The sequence below is a fragment of the Hemibagrus wyckioides genome, linkage group LG08 (assembly GCF_019097595.1).
Source record: "Hemibagrus wyckioides isolate EC202008001 linkage group LG08, SWU_Hwy_1.0, whole genome shotgun sequence".
In the NCBI taxonomy this organism is placed as follows: Eukaryota; Metazoa; Chordata; class Actinopteri; order Siluriformes; family Bagridae; genus Hemibagrus; species Hemibagrus wyckioides.
This window is the reverse complement of record NC_080717.1, coordinates 4,945,001-4,967,500: the sequence shown is the minus strand read 5'-3', so window position 1 is coordinate 4,967,500 and position 22,500 is coordinate 4,945,001. Positions and strand designations below refer to the sequence as shown.

Sequence of the window (22,500 nt, the reverse complement as noted above, 5' to 3'; positions counted from 1 at the left end):
GAGAGAGAGAGAGAGAGAGAGAATCAAGGAGAAAGATAGAAGGAGAAAGAGTAAGAGAAAGACACGGATAAGAAAGGGAAAGAGAGAGTCAAAGAATAAAGAAGGAGAGAGAGAATGTGTGAGACAAAGAGAAAGAGACAGAGTCAAGGAGAAAGAGAGAGTGAAATACATAGAGAGAAAGAGATAGTCAAGCAGAAGGTTTGTGTGTGTGTGTGTGTGAGAGAGAGAGAGAGAGAGAGAGAGAATAAGAGACAGAGGACAAATTCAAAATGTATGGTTACTGTACAAGCTGACTTCCTGTTTCAACAAAAAGTCTTGTCCTTGTATTCCTCCAGCCGGAATACCCCACAGATCAGGACAACATTCCCACATATCAGCTTTTATTATTAACTTTATGGTGATTGGCTGTTTCCCTGAAATGTACTGCAGCCACAGATACAGATACATGTTCCTGCTGTTCTCCTGGAATGAGCTTCACACTCCCTCCTTTATCCATTCAGACAATATCTAAACGAGGGGCCATCAACCTGAGCCTTTACTCACCAATGTTCCCAAGGAGGAAAATAACACTATTACACCCAGTAAATATCCACTTACAGAGACTCCCGAATACGTGCTTGGTGGACAAAACTTTCACAGTCCTTTCACTCTATTCGGTGGGCATCGGCTCCCTCCAGTGGCCATGATGGTGTAGTGACAGACCTACAGCAAGAACTCTCACATACTGAGAACTGAGTCATAACACAGATCATGCTTTTAAAAAATACTTTATTTTGCAGAATATACATTTTTTTCTTATATATTTTTTTATCTGCATTCCACAAATAATATATACAAAAATCAGTGACTGGTGTCACGGAAGATATCGCGTGCATGTTGACCAGGCCAAGAAGAGACAAACCTACAGTAATAAAAAAGATGGATCCCTGATTTTTACACGTCAGATGAACAAATGTTAAGAATAAATCGCTTCTCGTGGTTCATGTGAATTTAGAGTAAATACAGTGTTTATCCATGTGGAATGATATGAAGTGAATATTTACCATTTTTTACCAAATTATTTCTGGTAAAGGACACTTGGGTCATGCTTTCGGTCTGCTAATTCCTGAATTCCTGAATTGACCGGGTCTATGTGGCGAAATTTTGTATTAAATTCCTGAATTCCCGAATTGACCAGGGCTATGTGGCAAAATTTTGTATTAAATTCCTGAATTCCCGAATTGACCAGGGCTATGTGGCGAAATTTTGTATTAAATTCCTGAATTCCCGAATTGACCAGGGCTATGTGGCGAAATTTTGTATTAAATTCCTGAATTCCCAAATTGACCAGGGCTATGTGGCGAAATTTTGTATTAAATTCCTGAATTCCCGAATTGACCAGGGCTATGTGGCGAAATTTTGTATTAAATTCCTGAAATGACCAAGTCAATGAGGCAAAATTTGTGTATAAAATTTCTGAATTCCCGAATTGACCGGGATTGTGCGGCAAAATTTGTGTTCAAAATTCCAAAATTGACCAGGTCTATGTGGAAAAATTTGCGTATTAAATTCCCAAATACCTGAATTGACTGGGTCTACGTGGTAAGATTTGTGTATTAAATTCCCAAATTGACCCGGTCTATGTGGCAAAATTTGTCTACAAAATTCCAGAATTCCTGAATTGACCTGGTCTATGTGGTAAAATTTGTGTATAAAATTCCTGAATTCCCAACTTGACTGGGTCTATGTGGCAAGATTTGTGTATAAAATTCCTGAATTCTCGAAGTGACCAGGGCTATGTGGCAAAATTTGTGTATAAAATTCCTGAATTCGCGAATTGACCGGGATTATGTGGCAAAATTTGTGTATAAAATTCCTGAATTGACCGGGTCTATGTGGCAAAATTTTGTATTGAATTCCTGAATTCCCGGATTGACCGAGTCTATGTGGAAAAATTTGCGTATTAAATTACTGAATTGACCGGGTCAATGTGGCAAAATTTGTGTATTCAATTCCCGAATTCCTGAATTGACCGGGTCAATGTGGCAAAATTTGTGTATTAAATTCCCAAATTGACTGGGTCTATGTGGCAAAATTTGTCTACAAAATTCCAGAATTCCTGAATTGACCCGGTCAATGTGGCAAAATTTTGTGTATAAAATTCCTGAATTCCCGAATTGACCAGGGCTCAACATTTGTGATGTACTGTAGATGTTTCTACATAATTTTTGTGTACATGGATAAAACAAATCCCCAGGTTGTGAGTATGAGAGTAAAGTGTGTAAGAGAAATGTGGTGTGCGTGGTTAGAGAACCACCATGGCTACATGCATGCTCCAGACAGGGGAAGAATGAATATTATTAATAATACTTATTATCATTATTAACAGAGAGAACTTGTTTTCCAAATAGGGTTTGTTAGGGACAGCATAGGAGTCAATGAAGCATAGCCAGGGGGGCCAAAACTTTTACTTTATGGTCATGTGACTTGAATCCAAACCGTAATAACATCAGTGAATCTTAGAAATAAAGTCTACTTGTTCCTGTGGAAAGTTCTAGAGGGAAAAAAAGCTGCTCCATGCTCATAAGTGTGGTTTAAAATCCCAGGGATTCATGAAATCATCGTTGGAATGGATTTTATTATTAATGTGGTGGAAAAAAGTTAACATCCAGTGACTATTTGGCCAAACGTTTGTAGACACCCGACCAGATTAAGAGATTTATTCCTTCTTTGCTCTTATAAAAACTCTGCTTTTCTGTAAAGGAAAGTTGTCCATTAGATTTAGGAGTGTGGCTTTAGGGATTTGACCATTAGTGAGATTAGACACTGATGTCTGATCGAGAATTTCTGGGGAATATTCACATTTTGGCAGTTCCAGTTCATCCCAAAGGTTCTTCCAGTCCAACCTTAAGCTCATTGTAAATTCTATACAACTGTGTGCTTCCAGTTTTGTGGCAAAAGTCTGGGTGTGGTGGTCAGGGATCTGCAAACTTTTGGCCATATAGTGTAGTTTTTTTACCCATATTTTAACGTGTAACATGCCTGCTAGATGCAGCATGGAAAAAAATCGACACTCAAACCTGATTTCGTAGCCCATTCCAATAAAAATGGGGTTTTCTCTACAAGGACTTTGTGCTCAAAGCTACTGTGCAAAAATTTGCTAGTGGTTTTGGCTCCACAAAGTTCAGTTTGCTCCATAATGTGGGAAGCACACACCCCCTTTTCCAGTTCTTGACCCAAGTACCAAAATGTTGTGTGGAGTTAAGAAGTAGCATTGCCATATCTCTCTATAAGAGAAAGCAGGCTTTAAAAGCCCTGAGCTCGTTTCATTCGGCGTAAAAAGTTCCTCTTTTCCTCCAGAAGCTCCTGGATCCGCTTGTTGCGCGTTCGTTCCCGGAGGAAGACACGCCCTTTCCTTGGAATGATGTTGTTCTCGGGGAACTCGTTATCTATGCCAGTAGTTTGGAAAGGGACCTCAATGGCGTTGTTTTCCTCCTCTTTGTTGGCTTGCCTGGTTGTTGTTGCCTTGTCTATCGTTGGTGATGAAGTGGTCATTGTCGCTGTGGTTGATGTGGTCAGGGATGACGTTGATGGTTCAATACTTCCTTCAAAAGTTGGCATTAGTGTTGTCAATATTAGAGCCAGGCTGGTATTAGTGACCGTTTCTGTCTCATGCCAGCCTGAAGTGGTTAACTCATCATCCGCACTGGTTTGGTCTTTTTCAGGATTAGCACCTCGTCCAATCTGGGATTCATCAGAGTCAACACTGGGGCTGGTCACCGTGGTGACGTGTACCTCATCCAGTCCAGTGACGCTATTGTTATCTGTACCAGCATTTTGTACGGTATCATCTATAACAGACAAGGTGACGTTATCGCTTGTAGTCTGGGTTGCCGTGGCAATTGGCGTTGGCTCTGTGAACGAGCTTCTTGTTGTGTTTACGTGTATCACGCTCGGAGTCGTAGCTTCAACCTTAGTGCCTGTCGTGAGGATCGTATATTCCCAGGTGTTATATTCTGTATACCCAATGCCTTCTGTGATGGCTCTTCCCGATGTCGCAGAAGGAGGACTTGTGGTTTTCAGACTGAAACCCTGGCTTTTCGTGCTTACTCTCGGCGTAGTCAGAGTCAGCCCCGTCGGTGTAGCGACAGAGACGCTGGTTGTGTTGGCAGAGCTACAGGATTCGCAGCAGATACGCTGGAAGGCAGGAATCATGCAATACTGCTGGAGCATCGCCATCTTGCACAACATAGAGCGGTCAGTACGACACCGGAAGCCTATAACACAACAAAGTAAAGATAATCAGATAAACTATGTGAAGAAAACAGAAAACCAAAACTATGATTTATGAATAATGTGTGAGGAAACGTGTGGGTGTATGCAGTAGCGGGAAGAGAAGAGAATAGGAGACTCAGTAATAAAGGGAAAAGAGAAAAACAGTATCAGTAGACTTTGCTTTGGCATTTTTTAATGCATTCTTGAGTTCGTACATATTACATGGAAAAACAACTAAAAAATGATTCATTCTGGGTCGAGATGGAAAAGTCGTGGATGAAAGTGTTCACTAGAATGCTTGTTCTTATCTGTCGATACCTCAACTCTCTTAATTTTTTTTCCATTGCATTTGGACTTCCAAATAAAAGTCTTTTTGTCGCCGTGGTTCATCATCTAAACAAGTCCCGTGAATGAAGTGTAGCTCAACGGTTAAGTTGGTCTAATGATCAGAAGGTTGTGAGTTCAAATCACAGATCCACCAAGCTACCACTACTGGGCCCCTGAGCAAGGCCCTCAATCCTTGTATAAATGAGATAAATGTAAGTTACTCTGGATAAGGGTGTCTGTTAAATGTGTTACTTGATCACTTTTAAGAAGGCAAGGGTCAAATTTGTCAGAATACGATGTGTCTAGAGAAAAGTGATGAAATTCTAGCAGGAAATGAAATGGAAAGGCTATACGTTATGTATAAAATGCTAATAAATGATCCTAATCTGAGAAAGAGAGAGAGAGAGAGAGAGAGAGAGAGAGAGACACACCAGAGAGAAAGGTCTTTTTCAGAACACATTTTTTATTCCTACTTTTGCAGTTGTTCATGACAGAAACTGAAACAATGAGATGCACTTCCCGCCCCATTAAATATATAGATATAGAGTTGTTCTCTTAAGAAAAATAAATCGACTGTATCGAAAGGTACAAGTTCACAGTAACTTTGGTAAAACACTTCATTACTTTGAGACCAGTCAATCCATTGGTAAATCAAAGAGTCACAAAAATAAATCAATCGGTCATTGGTTAAATAAAATACAGGATTTCGATGACGATGTAAAAACTGGCATGGCACGCGTAAGTGTCATATATATATGTATATATTTATATATATATTATATGTATATATTAAACATTTACAAAACATTAATAAAGTTTCCCTGATAAATCAAAGTGCATATAGACGCAGTGCACGTAAAGTCCATCTGAATGTTTTCCCCACATTAGCCGGCCAAGACGCAGCAGGCTGATTGAAGTAACCCGACAGTTACTCATAGGATATAATATTAACTTTTTTTTCTTTTTCTGAGAAGTAAAGAGTTAACAGTCATAAACTTTATTAAATACAGTCAACACCAATGTTTATTTACAATATCGCACTGCGAGGTCTGGCTTTGCCCCACGTTCGCCGCACGGCTTTTTAGCACAAAACTTCGGATAGCTCGCTACATAGTCACAACAGAAATGTGTGTTTCACAATACAATAACACGTCTGAAGTGATAAAGAGAGGCCAAGTGTCACTTTTAATTCTAACCCCCCCCCCCCCAAACCCACTGGGTAGCCGGCGTTTTAGGGAGTGTGTAATGTTATCTCGGTTTGCTCGGTTCTGTAATGTTTGGTAGAAGCTGCCTCTGGTTCTGTGTGTTTGTTACGATACGATACGAAACAATACGATACGAGTTCGATGAGTAAAGCCGTACTTTCGTAGATAGAAATGCCGATACATTCAAATCCAGTATAAGGCATTGTTCTCGCGCTCAGTGTCTCAAGAAATGAAACTGAAGATGAAGGTGTATGAGGTATTTTTTTTATGGATCACTTTCTTTCGTGAGTCCATCAGAAACCGAGAGAAACACACAGTCGCACACGTGACGGACACACTCGCACGGAAAAAAAAAAACGTGACGCACTCTGGTGGATGGCGATGGCGTGTGAAATGGGTCTCGGCGAGAATGAGGAATGAAACTAGAACGACGACAACAAAATAAGATGTCTGACTCGGAGTCTCTCGAAAAGAAATAAATAAATAAATAAATAAATCTTTTAAAAAATTGTAAAAATGGAGAGGCAACTGGCTGAGCATGTCCTGCATAATATAGATCTACCCTCTTCCCCCCAAAACACTTTACATCTGTTATTAAATTCTTCTAGCTCTGTATTTTATGTAAAAGTTTAAAAATTACACATAACAGTCAAGGATTAAAGTGATTGATAGCAGTCAAAAGGGTAGGCAAATAAGCTACAGCTTATTCATGAAACAAATTATTAATTATGTTATTAATATTCATATAAGTATGTATAAGTACAAATTATATATATATATATATATATATATATATATATATATATATATATATATATATATATATATATATATATATATATATATTAAACATAGCAAGCACAAATAAGCTGCATTTATTGAATATTTTCTTTAACAGTCAGAGAGGATGGATGATGAGGTGGTGTGGCGTTTAATCGTGTGCCATAAAGCGACCCTGTGGCATTTTTTTATTTTATTTTATTTATTTCTTTTTTTTTCATTTTCACCTGGACGTTCCACCTCATGTACACCATCAGACGCCAGCGTGTATCCCAGCGCTTCAACAGTACTTCCCATGTTTACAGCTTCATATAAATCATATATATCATATATCTCTGTTCCTTTTTTTTTTTTTTTTTTTAGTCTGAGAATGGACTCGGATGTGAAATGAGCAGTTAGCAAGTTTCTTTTTTTTTTCTTTTTTTTTTACTCCATTGTGACAAGTTCACACTCACAATAAAGCTTTAGTTTATATTTTTCCTCACACACCTGCACCTCGGGCGGCACTTCGACATGGACGCCGTCAAATGTAGCCAATGGCAAAGGAGCACCTCGCAAACGGGCAGCTCCATCCCAAATAATCCTCAGCATCATCAACTGACCTCTCAGGGTGCAGATCAAACCGCGAATCCCACCCCCCTTTCTTCTGACAAACTTTTCGTTCACATTATTATTTTTTTTTTTTTGGATAGATTTGTTCACAATTTCTGACTGGCCAGCGTTCACAACATAGAGCTCCACAAAGGAGAGAGAGAGAGAGAGAGAGAGAGAGAGAGAGAGAGAGAAACAGAGAAATTGCCCCTTGTCAGAGATGCCCGGAGAAAGAGGACCACCACCCGGGAAAAGAGAAGCGATAGAGCGTTGGTGCTGTAGGCTGATCAGGGAAGTTTGCCCAGCAGAGCGAAGGAGAGAGAGAGAGCAACACTCCAGCCCAAAGAGGAGAGAGAGAAAAGCGGCATGGCTTGGCTTGACAGGGATGCTTTACTTGAGAACCTCTGCACCGGGTATTTAGGGTCATGACGCGACAGCCACTGAATCAGGAAGTTGCCGTGTTTATTGAAGTCTGACATGCCCTCTATAATGAGAGAAAGAGAGAGAGAGAGAGAGGGAGAGAGAGGGAGAGGGAGAGAGAGGGAGAGAATAGTTAGTGAGATAATAAACAAATGTATGTTCATATAAGTCAAGCACACAACCGTTACGTATTTCTTTCCATTTTACTATAAAGGCATCTGTACTTTAAAGCTTATTCAATGATAAAATTAGAAAAATAGCTGTCATATAGCTCATATAGCCATATAGTTGAAAGACGTTTAGCTAATTAGCTAAATAATAGGCTATCCTGTCACGTTAGCTGTTGTTAGTTAGCTAGACAGTTAGCAGTAAAGATTATGAACTTTCATGAACATCACTGAACATACTCTTGTCACTTCAGAAATCTGTCAAGTTTCTGCCTGTTAGCTAGGCTTAGCATTGAAATATATAATTATTTAGCAATATGATTTAAAAATCCTCCCGAAATCCTAGTTTAGTTCATATTAGCCTGTTAGCAGTAGGGATTGTACATATTTGAAATACGACACAAAAATCCCAGAAATCCTTTCATGTTAGCTGATATTATCCGACTAGCTAGAATTAGCAGAAATAATTCTGAAGATTTAGAAATATATCACCTCTGTAATCCTGTCAATTTAGCTTTTATTAGGTAGTTATCTTGTTAGCAGCAAAATTAACACTCAATATAAAAATCTCTCTCAGATATCCTGTCAGATTAGCTCCAAATAGCTAGTGAGGTAGTGTAAAAACTAAAATAAACAAAAATAAATAACTGAAATCCTTCAGTCAGATTAATTAACGTTAGCTCGCAAACATAACCTTTCACGAATAAAACCATGAGAAAGTCAAGTACGCTTATATTAGCCAACTAGCTAGCTTTAGCAGTGAGCTTTATGGTATGGTAAATATAAATATATCTTGTATAACAGCCACCTCAGACATTCTGTCAGGTTCGATCATAATTCCCAGTTGGCTAGTGTTAGCCGTGCTTGCTATAGAGGAACGCTAATCAAGTTCTTCTTCCTACTTGAAGAATTCCATAACTTACAGACAGGCTTTCTTAATACATTCTTTATGAAATAAACACAGAGCTTCCCGCCTCATGTGGGAGAATTTTTTCCCTGTGGTTTTGATTTAACTAACAAACTGTTTCCTTTACAGTGTGTAAGATGAAGTGTGAACTCACTTGGGCATGGATCCATGCTGCAGGATCTCAGTGCCAGAGGTTTGGATTCCAAACACAGTCCGATGGTGTTGTCACGAGTGTGACAGAGCACCTGCCTCTCTTGAGTCCCTTTGCCGCAGGTCACCGAACACTACAAGTACGATTCACACACACACACACACACAGACACACACACGTACACACAAACCTCTGAGTATGCAGAAGCAAAGCAAAAACATGAATTGTTTATAGCTGAGGCGTTAAATGCCAAAACTCCCTATAGTTCAGTGACTCCAGCTTTTTAAAATGACTTCATTTATTTTCATTATTTAGCTAAAGGGAACTCATCTAGGAGGGAAAGAACTTCCACAGACTTTAATAGGAAAAAGAAAGCTGATGAGAATTGGATTTAAGTTTAAAACAAAGATTTCTGTGTCACTAATCGAAAACGTTAACATGAAGCACCAGTCCGAAACCAAACAATCACTATAAAGTGTGTGTGTGTTTATAGCCATGACTAATTACAAATAGTTATTTAAAGCATTATAAGGTAGCCCAGTTATTCAGTTATGTTAGCTGCTTATTTTATGTAGCTGAACCTTTACAGATTTTAGTTCAATAGCTCTGATCTATAATATAAAAATCCAACCGATTTCTTTTTGTTTTGTCCGACCTGAAGCGTGAGCCAGATTTCAAAAGCGTATTGAACACCATGAGTGAAATAATATGTGTTTGTGTGTTCATAAAAAAAAAATTAAAAAAAATCATACCTGTGACCAAGGCCCTAGTTTCCACTCAGCAGGACAGAGCATGCGGTTGCAGTCGCGTCTCGCCTCAGGACGTTCGTCGTTGCAGTATCGACTCCGGATCGACTTGAACTTTCCGTCACTGAGCGGCTGAACGCAGCGTACTGAGCGTGTCTGAGTTCCAAACCTACCACAGGATTTACTGCATTCACCCCAATCTCCGGTCACCCAGCTACAGAACACACACAAACACACAGGAGGCATTTATTATAGAAAATAAATAGTTATCAGAATCCTTAAACAAAAGGTACGAGGTCAGCATTTTGTAATAGCCAGAGAGTTTACATAAATTGTAGGCATCTGCCAAATGCCGTACATGTAAATGTGAAAGGATCATCATGATTAACTGAGTTAACGGAGAAGTGGTTAAGGTGTTGGACTATTGGTCAGAAGGTTGTGAGTTCGAATCCCAGGTCCATCAAGCTGCCATTGCTGGACCGTTGAGCAAGGGGCATCTATCAAGTGGCAGAAATGTAGATAAAGCTGCAGGTTTCCCACCATGGGAAAGTCTGGCTCATTTCAACATTTTTTGTCTTATTAACTTAATATGATTGAATGCATGAATGAATAATAAGGGGACCACAAGATATTAATGTAACTAGAAATGGATAAAAAGTACCTACTCTTTTGTAAATAAGCATATATAAATATATAGCATAATAATAATAATAATACACACAGACAACCACACCCACACTCACACATACACCCACACACACACACAAACACACACACACACACACACTTACGTACATGGGCTGAGCGCATTCTCGTAGGTAGCAGTCCCTGTAAATGACAGAAGGCTTTCTGATTTTCTCACAGAAGCGCCTGTGCACCAGCCTCATCTCAGCGTTCTTACGGCAACCATAGCGTGTCACCTGTGAGCCTTATACACACAATTGAGAACACACAAACAGAGAGCTGTTTATTATGCACAGGCTGCATGCTAAGGTAAACACACCCACACCCAATTAGTTTTAACTAATATCCTCTACTTTTCTTTTCCAGTACACATCTGTGTGTGCTGTGAAGATGTGATACCTGTCCCGCAGGTCTTGGAGCAGGGGGTCCACTTCTTGACCACCCAGGAGTAGGGCACTGCATTGTCAGGCACCATGTTGTTCTCGTTGGCTCTGTCGCTCAGCTGGTCAAAATCGGTGATGTATTTGACTGAAACCTTCGCTTTTGCTGAGCTGTGCATCCGGATCTGTCCGACAAATGTATAAACACGTTAGAATGTGCTGGAGTTTAGACTTGTTAGAAAGTGGCCTCAGTAATACAGTGTTTATTTTAACATAATCACTCCCATTTTAATGTAAAGTGGGTGGGGCTAATCATTAGTAAACATTGAGTAATCCTTACTTTCAACAATTACAAGGCTAAAGACATGTACTCCTCTTATATAGTCTTTGTCAAATCTATGCCTTGTAGAATATTGTGGAATTTTACTTTTAATCTGTATGTCTATCGTTTACTGGTGAAATTATCCAGTGTTTCTTAAGCAAGTGCAAATCTTCAGGGTACGAATGTAGCTCTAGAAGGTGACTCAGCTCACTTTTCTAAATCTAATCTGAAGGTCTCATTGAAAATGAATACAAAATGGTAACGTGTCCTTACCATGATAACGACATCGTTCTTCAGAGGTCCGTTGGTCTGAATGGTGTCTTTGTAATTCTTGTTCTCATACTGCCATTCCAGCCCTTTCTCGATGACTGAACGAGTTTCTGGGTAATCTCCATGAGAGTTTAGGAAGAAATCACCGGTTGCTTTGTTCTTCACAGCTGCACAAAGACAATAAAATAAACACCAAAGAAAAATCATATCACGCTTGCATGCGATTAAATTAATGAACCTCCAAATTTCGATATGCTGTTAGATTACCCAAAATATTAGCAGTTCCATTGAGTTCCTGGATAAGCAGATGCCTCGCTCCTCTAGGAATTTCAAGCACTCTAATAACACCTATGAAGCCAAGCCACAAAACATATTTTTGATGTTGTGGTTGCAAAAACATGATCTCTAATGTATTTACACTTTTTATGTTAAATGAAGCTCTACCTTTCTTATCAGTGAAGGTGAAGTTGAACCTGTGAGTCTTGCACCTAGTTCCATCCCCTCCACACACACCGCACTTGTCCTCCTGAAGCGGTGAACCCACCACGTTCTCACAGCCCACTTTCTGAAAAGACAGGGAAGGACCATAAGCAAATAGCAAATCACACCCACCCACACATATTCGAGTACACATATGCCAGCAGGCTCACCTCGCACTCGCCATACACACACACACTGTAGGGGTCTTTGTAGGAGCAGCGGCTGCCTGGTTCCACCAGCTCCTGCATGTTCACCACCACACGTGTCTCTCTGGACTGGCAGTACAAGGTGCAGCGCTGTTTAGCTACAGGAAATGAAAAAGAACCATCAATTATAAAAAATGTCTATATTTAAAGACAAATTGCACAGTTTCAATGTGTTTTTGACAGAGTATTAGTTTTAAATCAAGGAAGACCTCTATGCCATGCCTTTCTCACTGTACTGATAGGTACAATGTCAATGCCCCCTTCACTGAAACTGATAGGTACAGAGTCCTTGTGTATCTTCACTAGGACTTGAGCGGACAGGCACAGAGACCACACCTCCTTGACATGGACTAACAACTCATAAGGACCATGCCTCATTCAGTGGGACTGAAAGGCACAGACCACGCCTCCAAAGTACTGACAGACACTAAGACTATGCCTCCTCCACTGGAGCTGACAGGCAAAGAGATCATCACTTCTTCACTGGGACTGACAGACCCATAGACCACACCTTATTCACTTGGGCTTACAAGCAAAAAGACCATGGCTCCTTTACTGGGACACCTATTTTACTTGAACGAATAAATTCTTTAGTTAGCAGCTAAGCATACTGCACTCTCACCACCATGGGCCATTTTTGATTCCCAGGCAAGGAACCAACAAAGCCACCAAGGGTTGCAAAAGTTAGTGATTGTATCAGGGTCTCCAGTGTGATACCTGTGCCCAAATCAAATATTCAGATAATATTATGCGCTGTGGTGACCCCTAATGAGAACATCTGAAAGAAAAACAACAACAGGTACAGGATCCACACCTGTTTTGTTTGTATTGGCAGGAACAGAGATCATGCCTGACACATCATAAATGCCATGCCTCCTTCCTTAAGACTGGCAAGTCACACAGGCCACACCTCCTTCCTTGGTACTGGCAAGTGACAAAGACCATGCCTCCTTCCTTGGGACTAGCAAGTCACACAGGCCACACCTCCTTCCTTAGGACTGGCAAGTCACACAGGCCATGCCTCCTTCCTTGGGACTGCAAAGTTACATAGGCCATGCCTCCTTCCTTGGGACTGCAAAGTTACATAGGCCATGCCTCCTTCCTTGGGACTGGCAAGTTACACAGGCCATGCCTCCTTCCTTGGGACTAGCAAGTCACAAAGACCAGACCTCCTTCCTTAAGACTGGAAAGTCACACAGGCCACACCTCCTTCCTTGAGACTGGCAAGTCACACAGGCCACACCTCCTTCCTTGGTACTGGCAAGTGACAAAGACCATGCCTCCTTCCTTGGGACTAGCAAGTCACACAGGCCACACCTCCTTCCTTGGGACTGCAAAGTTACACAGGCCATGCCTCCTTCCTTGGGACTGTCAAGTTACACAGGCCATGCCTCCTTCCTTGGGACTAGCAAGTCACAAAACCAGACCTCCTTCCTTAAGACTGGAAAGTCACACAGGCCACACCTCCTTCCTTGAGACTGGCACGTCATTAAGACCACGTCTCCTTCCTTGAGACTGGCAAGTCACAAAGACCACACCACCTTCCTTGAGACTGGCAAGTCACAGGCCATGCCTCCTTTCTTAGCACTGGCAAGTAACAAAGGCCATGCTTCCCTCACAGGGACTGACAAGTCAAGGTTATGCCTGCTTCACTAAGAGTTCTTTCTCTTTTAGCTCAGAATACCAAGGCCTCAAGTTTGCACTCCTCTTTCAGAGCAACAATACAGTGTGGATAGTGATTAATCACCACTAACTTTTCATCCTGGATGAGAATTGGCTAGCAGATAGAATTGTATTTGTAAAGCAGCTTAAGTTGATGATTGCTTTTTAATGATAAATAATCCTATGTGACCTCCACTGTGTACATAGCTGTAAGCTATTTTCCCATTTAGATTAGCAGGCATTAAACTAAAGGGTACTGCAACATTTAAAAAAAAGTTCTGCAACATTACAATTCTATACAGTCTTTCCTAAAGGAAGTGACTGTCACATCTCTAGTTATGTGTCATGCCAGTTTGTTTGACCAGATATCAACAAACACATATTTTGTTTGTTTCCTACCCCGTCCCTGCTGACTACTCACATATAAGTTTCTCATAACAGTAGGTGTTACTTCGGTGTTTACAGTCTGCCAATCAGGGACACAGGAGGAGGCAAACCCTGTAGATTTGCTAACGTACCTGGAACTGAGTCGCATCTAAAATCCATTCATCTGTTATTGATTTGACACATTCTGCTGTCTGGCATGAAGTCTGTAAGTCTCCAAAAGTCCCAGCTTAGCTAAGATCCAGTTTGGCTGTTCCTGCCGTGATCATAAGATCCAGACTCACAGCTGAGGAGTTACTGATTCTGCGGAGATTACAAATACTACAGGCACAGACTGTTCGAGAAGCTCAAGCTTGCACAGGAAGTTGATGGAAGGAGGACATGGGGACATGTTGTGAGGGGTTTGTATGATGTGTTACTACAACAGAGTTGATCAATTTCCAATAACAACACATCATTTGTTCTATTCATCTATTACAACAGAAAATTGGCAACATTAGCAAACGTTTATTTATTACAGAACGAGACATTGTCACTTTTTGTATTACAACAAGCTGCTCGTTATTATAAAGATGCAATTTGTCTCGCAAAAAAAAGCGTACTTCCATCTCATACACGGTGTTCCCAGCCGACGATGTTCGGAAGCACTTCTGACAAACCATAAAGCCTCTGTCACTGGCACTGACAGCCACAAAGGAGGTAGGAGAAGAGAGGGAGAGTGAGAGTACCTTCTGACTGATAAACAGAGTTTTTAATTGCTGCAGCTGCATCGTAAATATCGTGTCTGCTGCACTGATTCAAACTGGCAAATTTTTACAACTTAACAGCATGTTATCAAAAAAAAAACATAGCATATTGTATATCAGAAGAGTTAATAATGATGAAATCACTGGAGACATAAGTAACTAGAATATTTCTGTGGCTTGTCACTATCACTTGGGCTCCGCATCAAATCAATATCACTTTGCTAAATCCTACCAGATGCATTTGAGCTAGAAAACTGGGCTCTGGGAAAAATAATAATCCAGGCATAGAACTCTACACACATTGTTCTGTTTCGCTGTCAAATCTCGACAACTCGAAAAAGTCCCCACTTAGCTAAGATCCACTTTGGCTGTTTCCTGTCATGCTTGTGAGATCCAGGCTCACAGCTGAGGAGTTAACGGTTCTGTGGAGATTACATTCCACGGAAGATGCTCGAAGGAACTCAAGCTCGCAGAGGACAGTGATGAAAGACAAAAGGAGGCATTAGAGCTGGCAGCTGAAATGTGACAATATTTTTGCCCTTTCTCAGTTCTCTGGAGCTGAAAACATGCAGCAAGGACAGATTTGTAGGCATCTGTTAAACCAGAGTAAAATCTCGATGAAGAAAATGACTGGTTTGATACAAGACAGTCGAAAGATCAAGATCCAAGAGCTGGACCACTGCCTTTAAGCTGTAAAACATAAGTAAGCCTGTAAGCCAGCACCAAAAAATAAATAAATAAATAAATAAATAAAAGGATAGAAAATGTGGACTGAATCAAGACAAATTTTTAAACAAAAAACTAAACAATATTCAATAATAAAATAATATATTGTTACATAAATAGTAAGTGTAATGATCACATTATGCACAGCGAATTTTATTTTTTTAATATTGTTTCCACCTTCATCTTCATTATTTAGCAGTTACACAGAAATAAAATAGCACTTGATCCAGCACATGTAGTATTTTTTTCTTTTATTCGGCCACCATCATTTATTATTATTATTATTATTATTATTATTATTATCATTATTATTTTCTACCATGTCCATCACATGAAAAGTTTTATACACTTTTTGACACATTGTAGGTTTTTTAGCATGCCTACATTGTGTATTGTGGTTACATGAAAGTTTCAGACAATGGGACTGCATGGTCAAGCTGATATCATGCCAGCTTGTGATTCATGTAGCTCTTTTTTACTCTACCCACATGTATAAGTCTGACAATTCTGGCTAGCACTTTATTCTAGAGCTGCACTGGAGGTCTGAATACTAAAATTATTTTATTTTAGTGATAAATCCTCACTAATTTCCTTCATCTCAACCCTGAATACAACCCTTAGGTTAAGGTGTTGGACTACTGATCAGAAGGTTGCCAGTTTGAATCCCAGGGCCCCTTAACCCACAATTGCTCAGTTGTATAAAATGAAATAAACTGTAAGTCTCTCTGGATAAGGACATAATGTAAATGATTTGCTTGTTGTTTGGTTACTTACGGTCAGGGTGCTCATAAGGCAGCCAGTGGTGTTTCATGTTGTGGTACTCAAACTTGCTGTCCATGGCGCTGCACTGCTCGGCCCTGTGGTCCCAGTACGGGTCCTCACACTCGTGAATGTTACACACCCGGAACTGGTAGTTTGAGCCTGGGCAGGTGCGTCCACCATTAGCGGGACTAGAGGAAATGGAAGATAATAATAATAAGACTTATAATTAAAAGTAAATTATTATCAGCGTAACAATCTTGACGAAAACATACTCATCTAGAAGTGGATTAAATACAGAATACCAGAATCAAATTAAATACGATTATGTGTTTTATGTAAAAAAACTAGGTTGTAACACTTGGTATGTTTACGGTATCATCAACATCATTAATCAGAGTGAATAAAATCCAATTCCAAGTCAGATGCGGATTCTGAACGTACTAATGTTTACACTAAACACTGCAATCCTTTTCTAAGATATAGTGCAACCTTGCCCTCCCTTACGAATTTTCACCTTAAGAATTGAAATCTTGCAAGAAATTTGCATCGGCTACGAAGAATTTCTGGCATTCGAACGAACCAAACCATTCAACAAGAAGTAATCATCAGTCTGATTACTAATGGATTTGGTTGTATGTTAACATAGTGGAGTAGCGGCGAAATTGGAGAATTTGATGGAGTGTGAGAGTTTGTATCATGTGATCACGTTGAATATTAAATTGCTAATAAATTAAATGTAAATGATGAGCAGTTTAAATATAAACCGATGCAGAATTAAGGTTAGATAACGTTAGATACTTAAGGAGCTTGCAGTGATACAGCTAGTTGTCATTTATGTAAAACTAAAAGTCGAAGATGCATATTTAAATATATGTAACGCTTCACACCTTAAGCTGATGTTTAAATGCACGCTAGAATAAACAGAGACCTGTATCTGGACAGGAGGAAAATAAACAGATGACTGATGAATTCGGCGATAAGCAGTAGGAAATTCAGCCTGTAATTTGGTCAGACAGGATAAGGATGGAGGAAAATAAAGCACACGGCAAATAAAATCAAAGAGTAAAATCTGTCAAATAAATAATTACCCCGTGTCCATATAGGGATTAAGACGTTCATCCTTAAATAAATCTTAGATGCCAGTGATGTTAATTGTATAGAATTTAATAATTAACGTCATTCATTCTGGATTATTATTCCTTGAAGATTTGTTCACACAGACCTACCGTGGATTGTCACAAGCGCGAGTGCGGAATTGCAGTCCTCTCCCGCAGGGCCGATTGCAGGCACCGTACTCACTCCACATGCCCCAGTTCCCGTCTCGCTTTATGATGTCTGGAGTTAGCCACACACAGTGTCCTTTAAAGCAGTGCTGAGACGGCAAGACACAAAGACCCAGAGACACAAAGTAAACACAAACAATACTCATGGTGTATTTTGCAGATATCTGCTGCGTGTAAAAGGTTGACGTGTCCCCACCTTGCCGTCCCCACATATCGTTCCGTCAATCGGCGGTCCTTTTTTGGTCTTGCAGAAAAACGGATTGTCTGGATGGGCACACCACAGCTGCTTGCATGGGTCAAAGGGACGGTACTGAAGGAGAACAAGAACACGCAAGATTATTGACGCATTACTAACCGACTCAGCGACAAAAGTGAAACGGTTAGATGAATTTGACTCGGAGAAGCCTGTCGACGTGGACGTATCGCTCCGATCCGGGGACGGAGTAACAAATAATACGACAGCAACACTTTAAGGGGAAATTTGGTCAAAATCTTTCATTTTATTTCTATTTATATTCTATTTAATTTCTATTTTATATCTTATCTTAAATATACAGCTTAGATCTACAGCTGCATTCACAAGGGAACCACAAGGGAGCATACCGATGCCGTCCCTTACGGATTTTCACCTTAAGAATTGAAATTTTGCAAGAAATTTATATCAGCATACGAACAAGCCGAACAAAGTTGGAATTTGTTATGCTCAGGAAAGTGTCCTCACTGATCAGGTAGCGATGTAAACTTGAACAATTACAGTGTATGAAAAAGCTTGATTTTGATTGGTTAATCCTGTTTCTCATTATCGCTAAACATTTTTTCATTTGAACCGTTTTCATTTGCAGTAACGATTGTTGACCTTTCATAAACGTTGTTACAGCACGATTACTGTTTTATATATCACTTCTTCAACCACCATCGTGGTTCCCATGGTGACAAGTTTATATCCACGAATTAGCATTTACAACGATCCTCAATTCGATCCTCCGCGTCTATTCATACGAAGTAACTTAAACGTCCGATTCTAGAAGGTTCTTATATACGTTTTTGTATTATAGAAATCTGTACAGCTTAAGACTCACCTCCAGGACAAATTTAATTCGTATGCCAAGGTTCCACTGTATTCCTTTCTATATGAAGTCATCAAAACTCGGAAATGTATAATAGGCTAGTTTGGAGTTGACAGGAAAGCTATGGTAAGTCATATAACTACATTTTACACACAAAATGAGCAGAAAAGCATGTCAAAAATGAACAGCATGCCAAACTACAACAGCAGGAAGCCTCATGTGAGGCTAAATGTCTGGGTACAGACTTGCAGAAGCCTGTGTCCTGTTTCGAAACATGCTGTATGAACTCTTAAGTCATCTGAGCCTGGTTCCTCTCAAGGTTCCTTCCTAATATCATCTATCATCGCCACAGTCGCCTCAGGCTCACTAATTAAGGATGAATATTAAGGATAATTTTTTTTTCTCTTCCTATACTTCTGTAAAGCAGCTTTGAGACAATTGTTAAAAGTGCTATACAAATAAACTCAATTCAGTTGAATTAAAGTCTTCTGTGCTTCAAAATGACAGTGATCCTTAAAGAGTTACTGTCTGACTAAAGAAATATGTAAGAATATATAAAAAGCTGTTTCATGCAAACCAAAACATAGCAATGAAGAATCACATTTTCAGTCATGGCGATTCTGACAGCATTAGACCAACACAACAGTGAGCTTACGAATGTTAGCTAGCAATGCCACATGACCACCACGTAGATTTAGACATGAATGAGAGCAAAAACTGATAGATGAAAGAAAACCAAATTATTATTGTTTTCTTAGGGAGCTGCTCGAAAGGGTTTGTCTTGCCTTTTATTAATTAATTAATTAATTAATTTATTTATTTATTTATTTTTGTTAATCCACAGTATAAAAAGAGCTTAATGGAAAAGGTCAATTTTTTTGTAAAGTTTTATTTACAAACCTTAAATAAAATTCAAAATGCACCCTTGACCCTTAATATTCATGCCTTAATGACATACCTATAAATTTACAAATTTCTGAAAATAGGAAATTGTAATACATTTTTCAGTTCTTTAACTGAAGCTAATGTTTTAAATAAAATACTGCACACAGTTTAGATTTAATATTATCTCTATGAAATAAATTCATTCAATAAAACGTACTTAAATGTAAATTTTCATATTTTATAGCACAATGTATTTTACACTAAAAATTGCAAAATTTTAAAAGACAAAATATTAAAATATTTTTTTCACACAAAATTGAAAATTTCTTTATATATATTAAATTAATTTATATATATATATATCTATATATATATATATATATATATATATATATATATATATACAAAATTATTATGATTAATACTCATTTATATTTCAATCCACTTCCACTACATTTTTTTAGGATATTTTTAGGCAAATAAATTAGTTGGATTGAATTGAAATTCAGAGAACATTAAACATAAGGATTTTCAGCTAAATCACTGCAAATGACTCAAATATAACGAGATACTGAAGAGAAAATGTATGAAAAAATGAAAGACTCTATAATAAATGATTGCGTAAATTGGCCACATGATATTTTAAGTTGAAAAGCGGTGTGATAAAATACACAAATGTTTGGAGTCGGCTTGGTGCAATGTGTCAGAAATAATACATCGATAAATTAAAACGTAATGGATGAATGAGTGGGTGTGACCAGGAGGGGGTGTGGTCATGTGGCTGGTCGATGGCTTCCCTTACCTGCGCTCCTGATGGCCCCACCTTTTGCAGCTAAGGGAACGGTTTAACAAGAGAGTAAAGCACAGTCCATGCAGAAGTGTGAAGTGCCTGAGAACACTTATTTAAAAAGGAAAAAAAAGGAAAATAAAAAGAAAACCTACAAATGAAATAAAATCTAGAAATCTGGCTGTTTTTAATTTAAAACCTATCCTAAAAATTAAATTAGATTAAATAATAATAATAATAATAATAATAATAATAAAATAAACCCTGTATCTATTAATTCTTTTAACTATTAATTTCCTGTAACAGCAGTTATTCAAATCACAGGTTTATATTAAGACACTTGTCGGTATTGTTATTGGAATGGTATTGCTTCTATATTACCAACATAGCCAGGGACTCTACAAATTACAGATTAAAAAATGTGTGTAATCTTTGACACGGTCCGTATAGAGAAGTTTTTATAACATTTAAGGAAGATGTTTCCAGTGTCAGTGCTTTAAGGTTTATGATATCTAAGGAAGTTGTCATGGCGATAAGACACATCAGCTGTTAATGTGTCCTATTAATGTGGCCATGAAAAGGATAAAAGCTATAGGAGATTCATTCATATATGAATGTGTGTGTGTGTGTGTGTGTGTGTGTGAGTCTCCGCCCACAGACCTGCTCATGTAGTTTTGTAATGCATTACAAGTGGCAGCATGTATAACATCGCAGTGTGATCAGTCTTCATCGCCGTACGATGAACCACGACTGAGTCGAAATGAGAAACCTATCATGATCAGACGATGAGTGTGGAGTTATACATGCTCACAGCAGTCCTATGATGCTGTAGGAGCACTCCATAATGCATTATAGTGTCAGGGGCAAGAGTGTGTGTGTGTGTGTGTGTGTGTGTGTGTCACTCACCGCTGTGCACATCATGTATCCGGCACCAAAGTCAAAGCGACACTGCTCGTTCATGGAGTAATGCAGGCCTGGAAGCTGGGGCAACTCCTCCCATGTGTGCTCGAACGGATCGTCCCTCAGGCAGTCGTATGAGCTGCATAAGGAATAAACAAATAAATAAATTAGGCCCGTTGATCGATTCAAATATTTAATCGCGTTTAATCGCATGATTGTCATGAGCAGTGATGTGTCGTTCACAAACGATCCGTTCATTTCGAATGAATCTTTCCCATGACTCGAGAACATCGAGTCATCTCGGGGAGTGAATCGTTCGTTCTGTGTTGACTGCGCATGCGCAACATCGCACAAGCTCAGTAAACAGAAAAGATTCGTTCACCTTTCGAGTCCTCGGGTTCGATTCATTCGTTCATCACGTGACGTGAATTTTATATTTATTATAAAATTGATTCTTTGTATTATTTATCTGAATAAACATCAGCTAACCCCGCAGTGTAGAAAATAGAAATGTATAAATTCATGCATAAATCCGAGTGTTGTTTTTAATCCATATGCAGTTATTTAATAATATAGAATCTGACCTAAACATAACCTTAATGTATGAAACTAATATTAATTATTGACATTAATAGTGTTATTTGCTTTTATGTTATGCCCCTGTGTCATTTATGAGTTTATGAGTTATCAGTATTATACCAGCAAATGCACAATTGGTGGCAAAATAAACAACAATAGGTACTTTGTGTTTGCAGGTTTAGTTTATTTTAATAAGTAGTATTTGTTTACAGCTAAAGACAGAACAGGCAAATTAGCATTTCCAAGTAAAATGTGGATTGATTTATTTATTTATTTTTATTTTTTTAAAAACCCTCACACACCACACATATCCTCAAGAAATATTAAACAATAAAAAAGGAGACTGACATTTTTCAGAAAATGTTTATTGCACAAATATTTTGATAATTTTATATCTTATAGTTTTATAATTTAATACCTTATAAAGTCAATAATACTAATGTAATATTGTATTTGTCATAAGATACTGAGACGGGAAGCAGTCACATTACAAGAACGAACAACGCGAATCCAAAGACTTGTTATGTAAACCGATCTTTTCTGTTTCCGGCTCAAACTGCATTGCCTTAGCCTATAAGGATGTCAGGTGAACGAATGACTCGAACCCGAGGACTCGAAAGGTGAATCTTTTCTGTTTCCGGCTCAGACTGTGTTGCCATACGGGGCTGTCACGTGATGAACAAAATGACTCGAACCGAAGGCGCGGGAGATGAATCATTCTGTTCTCATCCCAAATGCTCTCATTGGTTGACACACGTCATCACCTTTATCCCAAGCCAATACGAAACGAGATCCCACCCCTCCCGTCACCTGTGGTTTGTCTGTGTGT

The 22,500-nt window shown here is 39.0% G+C and overlaps 1 protein-coding gene across 2 annotated transcripts in view; it reads right to left on the bottom strand.

The window, feature by feature from the left end:
- Positions 1-789: 789 nt before the first annotated feature.
- LOC131357673 (A disintegrin and metalloproteinase with thrombospondin motifs 2-like) overlaps positions 790-22,500 on the bottom strand; it is a 140,193-nt gene continuing 118,482 nt past the window's right edge. The window contains exons 10-24 of one of the 2 annotated variants that reach the window (XM_058396854.1): positions 21,099-21,231; positions 20,208-20,237; positions 17,650-17,763; positions 17,397-17,542; positions 16,183-16,358; positions 11,855-11,988; positions 11,649-11,769; positions 11,472-11,552; positions 11,208-11,371; positions 10,632-10,797; positions 10,344-10,476; positions 9,555-9,762; positions 8,806-8,935; positions 7,552-7,641; positions 790-4,256 (exon numbers count right to left, since the gene is read on the bottom strand). In XM_058396854.1, coding sequence (XP_058252837.1) covers positions 3,286-4,256; positions 7,552-7,641; positions 8,806-8,935; positions 9,555-9,762; positions 10,344-10,476; positions 10,632-10,797; positions 11,208-11,371; positions 11,472-11,552; positions 11,649-11,769; positions 11,855-11,988; positions 16,183-16,358; positions 17,397-17,542; positions 17,650-17,763; positions 20,208-20,237; positions 21,099-21,231 — 2,797 coding nt within the window. In that variant the 3' untranslated portion in view covers positions 790-3,285. The remainder of the gene's footprint in view (positions 4,257-7,551; positions 7,642-8,805; positions 8,936-9,554; positions 9,763-10,343; positions 10,477-10,631; positions 10,798-11,207; positions 11,372-11,471; positions 11,553-11,648; positions 11,770-11,854; positions 11,989-16,182; positions 16,359-17,396; positions 17,543-17,649; positions 17,764-20,207; positions 20,238-21,098; positions 21,232-22,500) is intronic. The other variant, XM_058396855.1, reaches the window with a different exon arrangement.